This window comes from Bison bison, unplaced genomic scaffold, assembly GCF_000754665.1.
Source record: "Bison bison bison isolate TAMUID 2011002044 unplaced genomic scaffold, Bison_UMD1.0 scf7180017864349, whole genome shotgun sequence".
NCBI lineage: Eukaryota > Metazoa > Chordata > Mammalia > Artiodactyla > Bovidae > Bison > Bison bison.
In genome coordinates, this window is record NW_011494921.1 from 1,439,122 (window position 1) to 1,450,975 (window position 11,854).

Here is an 11,854-nt window from a genome sequence, read left to right on the forward strand (position 1 = left end):
GGGTATGTCTGGAGACTGGCTTCCCTGTGCCGGGGGCCCCGACCCACCTCAGAGTCACACAGGGTGCTGTATGGCATCCTCAGATCCAGGTTAGCACAGCCTGGTCCAGGGATGTTTCTGAACTTGGTGCTGAGGAATGGAACAGGGTCAGGCCCAGATATCTCGAGGAGTCACCCTGGAGAGCAAGAGAGACTGTCCTCCACCCAGGTATGGGAGTCAGAATTAGACGCACATGGAGGACTTCCAGGTCGAAAGTAGAATGAGGGCATCTCGTGTGCATGCTAAGTCACTTTAGTCGTGTCCGACGATTTATGCCCCACGGACTGTGGCCCGCCAGGCCCCTCTGTCCATGGGATCCTCCAGGCAAGAATGCTGGAGTGGGTTGCCCTGCTCTCCTCAGGAATCGAACCCAAGTCTCAGTCAACCTGCACTGGCAGGCGGGTTCTTTACCACGAGCGCACGTGGGAAGGCCCGGGGACCATTACTCCTCCGCCCAGAGACTGAGGGCGCTGAGGAAAGGAGGAGTGGCCGGGACCCCCGAGTTAGATTTCCGGAGCCCAGCGGGGTGCATTCCTCTCCCGGCCCCTCCCCACGCGGCACCCAGGCGGATGTTCCGATAGGACAGAAGGCGCTGGCCGTCAGGCGGAAGACCTCTGCGCGCAGCTCTGGTCAGGAAGGACGCGGCGGCCCCGCTGAGGACCCCGCGGCTGCGACAGCAGGCAGGGAGCGGCCAGGGCACCGTCACTGGCGACGGAAAAGCTGAGGCCTCTCCCCACCTTTTCCGGACAGACTCTCATCCCCTCGGGGAGGCAGAGGGGCGGCCCACACCCGGGCTAGTAGTGAACTTCTCACCGCCCTTGTCAAGCGGAGGCTCAAGGTCACGTTTACTTTGATTTAGAAGAAGCGATGCAGTAACGGGGCACGTTTGGCTCCTGAACGTGAGCAAACCCACACCTGCTCGGAGACACGGCCTGGTTGGCTTCTCAAGCAAGTGTTCTGACCTGTCGATTCTCCCATCATGCCGTCACATCTGCTCCCAGAGGCCTGCTGCTTATAAAATGAATTCTCTTATCTCCCAGGCTCGAGGTCCTTTTCTAGTTCACAGCAGGAAAAAAACGTCCAAAAAAACAACATGCGGAGACATGCCTGTGGTTTGGGCCGTTAATCACAGGACCCAGCGGGCCGGGTGGGAGCGCCCAGGCTCCTGGGTGAGGAGCCCCCTCTCCTGAGAGAGAGGGACGTTGTGCCTTCAGGTCAGGTGTGACCCCACCCGGAGCCCGTCCTCAGGCCTGGGCAGCCTGGGGCTCCACAGAGTGCCTCCTCCTCCCAAGGACCGGAGGGGTGGGAGCTGGAAATGCAGAAGCAGGACGAGGGAAGCGTCACCGCCCCCGGGGGGCTGGGTAGCTGAAAACAGTGGGTCCCGTCAAGCAGGACCTGGACGGGCTCGTTTATAAGCAAGAGCGCACTTTATTTAGAGCCCCGGGGGACGGTGGCCCCTCTCCGAAGGCAGTGCCATCACTCATTTCCACCGGAAAATAAACCCTCCCCCGCTCGGTCCACGCAGAGGGCCGGGAGGTATGGGCGAGGCCGGAGTGGCTGGCCGCCTGTGCCCACCCGGGGCGGCCTTGTGCGCGGAGGGGGCTCGGCCCTGCTGCGCGGCCCGGGGCTGGGAGCTGCACCGCGCCCAGCGGGACCCAGTCGGCGGTAGAGGCAAAGCAAGTCCAGAGACGGAGAGGCACGGCCTGGAGAGACGATTGGCCAGGGCAGGGGAGGCCATGGAGTGAGCGGAAGGACAAGAGAGGCTGCGCGGAGCCCGCCTGCCCGCGGAAAGCCCGCTCTGGAGGCCCGGGTTCTGTTCACTTAGGTATCTGTACTCTGCAGGTGCTAAGAATACTGTTTATTAGGTGTTTGGGCTTCCCACACTGCGCTGTTGGTAAAGAACCCAGCTGCCAACGCAGGAGACCTAAGAGATGGAGCTCTGTTCTTAGATGGGAAGATCCCCCGAAGGAGGGCATGGCAACCAGCTCCGGTGCTCTTGCCTGGAGAATCCCATGAAGAGAGGAGCCTGGCGGGCTACGGTCCATGGGGTCACAGAGTGGGAGCCGACTGAAGGGACAGCAGGCACATTAGGGTTACAGGCTGTGCCTGGCACCCCGGGTGGTTTACATCACTTCTCAGCCAGCCGGTATGTTCTGTTCCTATGCTTGTTTGGGGGCTGACAATTCAAGTGCAAAAGGGAAAGATCACAAGGGCTTTAGGTGACAGCACCATGACCCCAAGTCTGAACCAGGGGTCTGCCTACCCTCCCGCCCACCCAACCGCATGGCAGCAGGCCGGCTGTGCTTGTGCCTGGACACACACAGACACACAGGCGTGCAGCCTCGGAGAGGTCTCTTTTGGGAGGGACTGGACAGTGAAAGCCCACTGGGCCCCTGCCCTGGGGCTGTGCAGTGGAGAGATGAGAAGAGCTCTGGGAAGCAGCCAAATCAGCAGGACCAGCCTGGGGGCAGGGGGCGGGAGACCTCCTGAGCTCGGGGATTCCCAGAGATGCTGGGAAGGGCCCATGGAACCTAAGGTGCAGCTTGGGCTCCATGTTTTGCAGTATTTCTTTGATGGATTCTGGATTTTGTGTTGTGCTCAACTTGTTGTTTAGTTGCTAGGTCGTGTCTGACTCTGCGGCCCCAGGGACCGTGGGACTCCAGGCTCCCCTGTCCTTCAGTTAGTGCAAACTCACGTCTAGGAGTTTGCTCAACCAGATAAAAACAAAAGTTACCAGAATATTTCTCAGCTCTTATCAGCTGTTTTAAAAGAATCTGTGTGGCACCATATTGCATTTCTGTGTCTTGTTTCTTGTGTTCAACCCTTTTCTGCGATTCACCCATATTATTGTGTGAAGTGTATATTCAATCTCACCGTCACAGTGTCCCACGGAAGGACTCTGCCAGTCCTTTATTGTTAACGGACATTTGGGTTGTTTGCACTTTGGGACTGTTTTGAGGAATGGTGTTTGGAGCCTCTTTGCCTGTGTGTCCTGGTGCTGGTCTGCAAAGGTGTCTCTAGCTGGACAGCTGATGCTGAACTCTGGGTCCTGGGGAATCATCTCTTCAGCTTTGTCCTGACACCAAACTGCTCTCCTCGGTGGGGGTCCCTGACTCCCATCCCCAGCACAACGTAAAAAGTACCCGCCCCTCTGTGTCATAGACAACTGAGACTGTTAGAACTGTCCAAACTCTGCCCATCTGTCGGGTATGTAACCATCTCCCACTTTAGTTTTGTGTTTTCTTGATGAAAAGTGACATTGGGTCACTTTTGACATATTGATCAACTCTTTGGATTTTCTCCTTTTAAAGTAATGTTTTGTTTACTAGATTTTTTTCTTATTGCCAGAAATCCTTCATATATTTTGAATACTAGTTTTTCATTAGCTACATGTATTTCAAATTTTTTCCCGTCTGGTTTTCATTTGAACTCTCTTTATGATGTCTTTTGATGAAGAGACGTTCTTTCAGTGTAGTTGAATTCGCCTTTTTTTTTTTTTAATGATCAATGCCTTTTATATCTTCCTTATGGAATCCTTCCCTACAGTCATGACAGTGACTCAGAATCCTTGGGCGGATCAGTTCCAGGACCTCTGAGAGAACCAAAATCCTTCGATTTTGCAGTGCCCGAGCTTTTCTGGGATTCCAAAACACCAACAGACCTGCCTCTTGGTTCCCCCACTGCCAACAAAGGCCTCAGCTTTCTCTGATCTGCTGCCAGTCACCCACCATCTGCAGCCAGTCATATGCTTTTCAGCTTCTGAATGTTGGTGCTTTCATCTGCTTTGCCTGTTATCTTGTGTGTGTGTGTGTGTGTGTGTGTGTGTAAGCACACGAGCACACATACTTTTATTGTCACCATGGTGGGTTTCAGGGGGAGAGGCAATAAATACAAGTTCAAATCTCTGTGTTTAAATAGAAGTCACAGCAACATGGCTTATGACAGCAAGATAAATTGGAAACCTAAACATCCACCCACAGAAATAAAACAATTAGGTCCACGCAGTGGATACCACACAGCTACACAGCACTGCGTTGCACAGAGGCAGGCGAGTGTGGTGGCGAAGAACACAGAGTCTGACACTCGGCCGCTGTGTAACTCCAGGAGCGTTACTTTACCTCCCCCTCCAGCTTCCCCATCTGTAAAACGGGATTAATTTTAATCTATGTAGAACCGTTGGCAGGATTAAAAATGTTAATATTTGTAAAGAAAGATGAGGAATTGCACATAAGAGTGACTACTCTTATTAATAAAACAATGAAGTGTGTTTATAGATGAAGACAGGGCTCTCCAAGGTGTATTACCAGCTTTAAAGGTGAAAAACAGTATGTAGGAAAAACATATAAGAACAGTATGATCGCACTTTCAAAAGGACAAATGTACATAATAGGTACGCAGAACATTTCTGAAAGGATACTCAAGAAATTGTGAGAGTGGTTATCTTGGGGTAAAAGGTAGAAGGGATTTTGAATTTAATGTCTTTTGGTATTCTCTGATTTTTTATGTGTGCTTAATACTGTTATAATTAAAAATAAGCAAATTAAAATGTGGATAATTGTTGAAACTAGGAGTTTGTTATATTAGCTCTATATTTGGGTACCTTAAAAAAAACTTTTTAAATAAATTAAAGCAGGTAAACCATCTTTGTTAGATACTCTCCAAAATTCAGAGTTGAATAACCGGAGGCACGTGTGCTGTGCTCAGTCGTTAAGTCGTGTCCGACTCTTGGTGACCCCCTGGACTGCAGCCCACCAGGCTCCTCTGTCCGTGGGATTTTCCAGGCGAGAATACTGCAGTGGGGTGCCACTTTCTTCTCCAGGGGATCCTCCCGACCCGGGGATCAAGCCTGAGTCCCCCACTTTGGCAGCAGGTTCTTTACCACAAAGACACCTGGAAGACCCAGTTGCCTCACTTGCCCAACTGCCTCCGCTTTTCTCAAATGTTGCTGTAAGAAACGGTCACACGCAATTTACTTCTGCGGTTGCCATAAAAAATTCTCCACTGCACCATTCATGTAAAGCCATCTGAAAAGTTTGTTTTCACTTATAAATGCACGTAAATTAAGCATTTCCCTCAATTTCTCAAGCTATTAGGAAGCTCAGACGTGGATCCATAACCCAGACATGGTGACTCGGTTCACCAGCATAGCTGGCCTGCTTGCATTCTCTTTATTCCTTAATCTTTATTTCCTATTTCATTACATTTCGTGTACATCTATTATTGTCTCTTTGAATCCTTTTTTTTTTTTTTTTACTTAGTTGATTCTCTTTAAAGTTTAATAGATTATCCTGCAGAAGCACCTACTTCTTGGGGTGACTGAAGTCAGGATATCTTTCTTCTGCAGGATCACCAAGGACGGTTTCATGAAGACGTGGCATTTGAACGGAGCCTTTGGGGACAGATTGGGTTTGACAAACATGGGGAAGAATGTTACTGGCAGAAGGAGGTATAAATAAAAGAGCTATGGAAAGAGTGCACAGGCCATTTTGGGAGGATAACAGGATTTCACTGGGCCAAGCCATGGGCGTAAGGAGATGAAGGGTGGCCATGCTGGAGACATGGGTACGCTCAGGTCAGAAGGAATCCACACACCAGGCTGACGAATTCGGTGCTATGGTGTAAGAGAGGAATTTTTTTCCCAGAATAGGGAAAACTATTGCATATTTTTAGGCAGAGGACAGAAACTATCAAGACAGAGTTTAAAGACAAAGCTCAAATAGTACAGCTGCTCTAGCAAGGCCCAAGGTGATGTAGCAGGAAACGAGGATCAAAGCGTTAACCTCGGAACTTAGCATCACCGACTGAAAGGACAGGAGTTTGAGCAAGCTCTGGGAGTGGGTGATGGACAGGGAAGCCTGGCGTGCTGCAGGCCCTGGTCGCAAAGAGTCGGACACGACTGAGCAACTGAAGGAACCTCAGAAAGACCATGGTAGAAGAGCCACAGATAGTCTCAGAGACCAGGTTCTCCCCACGCTCTGCCGTTCTGGGTGCTTAAATCAAGCTTTTCTTTAGGGGAACCTTGGTAAACACTAAACAAGCAATACCACACGTTTCTGGAGCAGGAAATGGCAACCCACTCCAACATGGTTGCCTGGAAAATCCCATGGACAAAGAAGCCTGGTGGACTACAGTCCATGGGGTTGTAAAGACTTGGACGCGACTGAACATCACACATGTAACCACAGCACTAAAATGGATTCCTGCCCAAGAGGTGATGAGGGGCAATTTTGGTTTTGGTTTTCACAAAAGACTTCCAGCCAGCATCTTTAGAGGGAACATGTATGTGTGCTCAATCGCTCAGTCGTGTCTGACTCTTTGCGACCCCATGGATTGTAGTTCACCAGGCTCCTCTGTCCATGGGATTATCCAGGCAAGCATACTGGAGTGGGTTGCCATTCCCTTTTCCAGGGCATCTTCCCGACCCAGGGATCAAACCTGTGTCTCTTGTATTGCAGGGGGATTCTTTACTGTCTGAGTCACAGGGATATAACTTAAAAACTCGCCACTTTGAGATAATAGCAACTCACTGGTGGAGGCTGCAACCCTCAGATGAACCTTTGGGGGAAGGAAGAGATGACACTCCTAGGAAAGAACTTCATGAAGATAAAAACTTTCTAAACACAAAGACCCTGATTTGAAAAGGTACATGTGCCACAACGTCACAGTAGCCTTATTTACAACTGCCAAAATAGGGGAGCAATTTAAGTGTCGGTTAACAGATGAATGGGTAAAGAAGATGAGATATATATATGTAAAATAGGATACTACTTAGCCATAAAAAAGAATGGAATCTTGCCATTAGCAACAACATGGATGAAAATAAACTAAGTCAGAAAAATGCAGATACTGTTAATATCACTAAGCAGCCTCACAGTTACAGAGATCAAAGTGGATAGAGGACGGAGGGAGGGGCAATACAGGCGGGAGGGGAGTAAGAGCTACAGACTGGTAGGGATAAAATAAGCCACAAGAGTACAGTGTACAACACGGGGGACACAGCCAATATTTTACAAAAACTATAACTGGAGTATCACCTCTAAAAATTATGAGTCACTATACTGTATACCTATAACATACGATATCGGAGAAGGCAATGGCACCCCACTCCAGAACTCTTGCCTGGAGAATCCCATGGACGGAGGAGCCTGTTGGGCTGCCGTCTATGGGGTCCCACAGAGTCGGACACGACTGGCGAGACTTAGCAGCAGCAGCAGCAGCAGCAACATACAATATTGTTCTTCAATAAAAACGTAGTAAAAAGATCACAGAGTACTTAAGAGTTGCGAAAAGTAAAATGCAGATTACTTTTTCTTCGAGGCATTTACCTCCTATGGAATATTTATTGCTGACTAGAATGAAAAGATAATAAAACATTCCCATAAAACAAAAATAAAAATAGAACTTTCTAATGGAGTGATCGTTAGACCAGTTGAATCCACTGCTCCGTCTAGGACGCAGGCATCGGAAAACATGAGACAGTCCGATAAATGGGCCTCGTGACATGATAAAACAAGTAGGGCGTGACACCCAGGAAGCTTTCTGCCTAAAATAATTACACCTCAATCCAACTGTGCGTCTTGATATAAACATTATTTTACAGAAGAAACAGTAGGAAGAACTAGTTAAATGACAGCCTGTGGAAGGAATCAGATAAAACCAGCGTGTGCAACATTCTACAGGATAAGTGACCCAATTTTCAACCAAATCAATGGCATTATTTTTTTTAAGTCTATAATAGAATAAAAAGGACTAGAGACATAATACTAAAATTGAAACAGTGACAGAATTTATTTCCTTGGGTTCCAAAATCACTGGGGACAGAGACTACAGCAGTGAAATTAAAAGACAACTGATCCTTGGAAGAAAAGCTATGACAAACCTAGACAGCATATTAAAAAGCAGAGACATCACTCTGTTGACAAAGGTCTGGGTAGTAAAAGCCATGGTTTTTCTGGTAGTCATGTGTGGATGTGAGAGTCGAACCATAAAGAAGGCTCAGCGCCAAAGAATTGATGCTTTTGAACTGTGGTGTTAAAGAAGACTCTTAAGAGTCCCTTGGACTGCAAGGAGATCCAACCAGTCCATCATAAAGGAGATCAGTCCTGAATGTTCACTGCAAGGACTGATATTGACTCGGAAGCTCCAATACTTTGGCCACCTGATGCCATGAACTGACTCATCAGAAAAGACCCTGATGCTGGGAAAGATTGAAGGCAGGAGGAGAAGGGGATGACAGAGGATGAGATGGTTGGATGACATCACCGACTCAATGGACATGAGTCTGAGCAAATTCTGGGAGATGGTGAAGGACAGGAAAGCCTGGTGTGCTGCAGTCCATGGGGTCACAAAGAATCCAGTCCATTCTGAAGGAGATCAGCCCTGGGATTTCTTTGGAAGGAATGATGCTAAAGCTGAAACTCCAGTACTTTGGCCACCTCATGAGGAGAGTTGACTCATTGGAAAAGACTCTGATGCTGGGAGGGATTGGGGGCAGGAGGAGAAGGGGACGACAGAGGATGAGATGGCTGGATGGTATCACTGAATCGATGGACGTGAATCTGAGTGAACTCTGGGAGTTGGTGATGGACAGGGAGGCCTGGCGTGCTGCGATTCATGGGGTTACAAAGAGTCGGACACGACTGAGCGACTGAACTGAACTGAGCAATTGAAAAACAACAACAACTCAAATGCAATATATGGAAAGAGCTGAGAGCTTCTGGACAACGACCTCCCCTGAGCTGAGGCCAGCGCAGGATCTGGGGGCTGCGGGCCCAGCCGTCTAGTTGGGCACAGGGACCTCTGTGTGATGGGTAGGAAGCTATACCGAGGGGGTGGCCTGGGAGCTGGGACCAGGGGCATCTCAGTCACGCCCCCAGGTCCTGAGTTCATCGACGAGGGTGCCGGCTGCTCCCCACCTCACACACCCCATGTCTGGCGCCGGGTGCACCCCGAATTCTCAGCACTCAGCACTGAATCCTCAGTACTCAGTACTCAGGGCCTCTCTCTGTTCTTTATTTTTAGCCACTGCATGGCTTGTGGGACCTTACTTCTCTGACCTACGGGAATCCAGAATCTAAGGACATCTCGGAGTCTTAACCACTGGGCCGCCAGGGCATTCTCTCTCTCCACTCGTTTGAAACCACAGATTACATTGTGCTCTGAATAATAAGTTAAATTAGTTTGCAGTAACTATAGCACTTTCCTTCTCATCTTTAACATGATATAAAAATTTATGCAAATTATCTTTAATAATCAAATATTTATATAACACCTGCTGAGACAACAACCAACAAATAGAATTAAGACTTTCTGAGGTGAACTATTTCAAATCCTGAGGGGTGCAGAACTCTGAGGCTGCATTTGGCGAGTGATTTATTTGGGAGGCACTGGCGGGGCTGGAGGGTGATGAGGGCTGTTCGTGGCTGATGACAAGTCTGTGGAGTGGAGGTGAGTTCACATGCATGCGTTACACACCAAGGATATGTAAAGATGGACTTTCCTGGTGGCACGGTGGATAAGAATCCACCTGCTGATGCAGGAGACCCGGGTTCGATCCCTGGTCTAGGAAGATTCCACGTGCGGTGAAGCAACTCAACCCGTGTGCCCTAACTGCTGAGCCCGTGTTCCAGAGCCCGTGCTCCCAACAAGAAAAGCCACTGCAGTGAGAGAGAGACCCACGCACAGCAACCCAGCATAGCGCCCGCTCGCTGCAACCAGAGAAAGTCTCTGTGTGGCAACACAGCCTCGGTGTAGCTAAAAAATACATAAATCAATAGTTTTTAAAAAAGAAGTCTTTAAAAAGGAGGTGGGGATAAGGTAAGACCAGGACAGAACTGGTTGATTATGCAGAGGGATCTGTGTAGTCCTGTGCGGGCTTCTAAATTCTCGGGAGCAATGCCATCTCCGGCAGTTAAGGCAGGAGGCAGGAACCTCCCACTCCTCAAATAAGATCACATTTACAGGTTTCAGGGGTTAGAACTTCAATATTTTTGGGGGGGGGAGACAACACCCCAATGACCCACTTATATGGGAAACATCTTTCTTCCAGAGTGATCCCTGAGTCGAAGACTCAGGTCTCCATCTAAAATGGGTTCTCTTGTCCCTGATATACTAGGGGGAAAGTGACCCCCAAACTCCAAAGCTTCAGTGGTTGTCCACTGTGCTGACTTCCAGCTGGGGGCCAGAAGTCATCTTTGGGGGCAGATGATTCTTTTGCTTTGGGAAAAATACAGCGATTGCCCGTTTGTGCAAAGTAAAACAAACATCCCTACTAAGAAAGGGTGCATGCGTGCTAAGTCACTTCAGTCGTGTCCGACTCTACGACCCTATGCCCGCCAGGCGCTTCTGTCCATGGGACTCTCCAGACAAGAATACTGGAGTGGGTTGCCACTTCCTTCTCCAGGGGATCTTCCTGACCCAGGGATCGAATCCACGTCTCTTGTCTCCTGCACTGGCAGGCGGCTTCTTTACCACGAGTACCACCTGGGAAGCCCCCTGAAAAGAGTGGCTCAAGATAAAAGGCCTTCTATGATAGTGTAAAAATCTGTCTTCGCCAACCTGCAGATTGTTTCTGGGGGAAGTGGAGGAGCCTGGATTCTAGGTAGAGTAAAGATGGTTCCAAGTGCCTTCCTTTGCTTGGGGTGGGGGTGGGAGAAGTGGATGTGAGGGTGTGGGTGGGAGTTACAGGCCGTGCAGCATGGAGCCAGGCTGAGGGCGAAGGGAGAAGTCACTCTGAGGGTACAGGGTGCCGGAGCCGGCAGTGTGGACTTGCAGTAGACGATGGCAAACTGGTCGTGCAGAATTCTGGAAGCAGATAATCCATATGCATCCTATGGAGAGCTAACTTTAAAAATCAACCATTTCCTACAAGAGCACTGACAGCAGCCCAAGGTTACCATTGTTCCAATTTTGGTTTTGGTTTTCCCCAGAGCATAGGAATCTTCACATTCTTTTCAAGACAACATTAAGGAAGATGAAAGTTTCCTTTTAATGAAAATATAACCTCATTTGAATGTTTAAAAATATCCCTTGAGCACAGGATCAATTGCTAGCCTACTTACTGCTTCAGTATTGAAGATGTTAGCGGTAAAGTTTTAATTACATAATAAGAGGGGAAAAGCCATAATTTAAGAGTGCAATTACCCAGAAGAATTTATCTCATTATCAACTTCTTTGAATAGATCTAAAGCCCACAGAAGCCTTGCTTTTAGGAAACAAAACAAACTCTGCTCATCATCAGCAACTATTTTAAACTGCGTTTGGAGTCAGCTTGTGGACAACATCAAGTGCTGGTGGGAGGACGGGGCCAACTGGCTCGAGTACTTTGCTGTGTTGCAAACACACACTCGGCAGACAGTCCAGCAACACCGCCCCTAGGCATTTACCAAGAGAAGTGAGAACTGTGTCCCCACAGAAACCTGTATGTAAAGATTTACGGCAGCTTTATTCATAATTACCCCAAACTAGAGAAGACTCTACACATGGACATCACCAGATGGTCAACACCGAAATCAGATTGATTATATTCCTTACAGCCAAAGATGGAGAAGCTCTATTCAGTCAGCAAAAACAAGACCAGGCGCTGACTGTGGCTCAGACCATGAACTCCTTATTGCCAAATTCAGACTTAAATTAAAGAAAGTAGGGAAAACCACTAGACCATTCAGGTATGACCTAAATCAAATCCCTTATGATTATACAGTGGAAGTGAGAAATAGATTTAAGGGCCTAGATCTGATAGATAGAGTGCCTGATGAACTATGGAATGAGGTTCGTGACATTGTACAGGAGACAGGGATCAAGACCTGTCTTTTTC

General features: G+C 48.5%; 1 protein-coding gene across 1 annotated transcript in view; it reads right to left on the reverse strand.

The window, feature by feature from the left end:
- Positions 1–10,719: 10,719 nt before the first annotated feature.
- Positions 10,720–11,854, reverse strand: part of TNFRSF11A (tumor necrosis factor receptor superfamily, member 11a, NFKB activator) — a 69,093-nt gene continuing 67,958 nt past the window's right edge. The window contains 1 exon segment of the mRNA XM_010854818.1: positions 10,720–10,826. Coding sequence (XP_010853120.1) covers positions 10,720–10,826 — 107 coding nt within the window.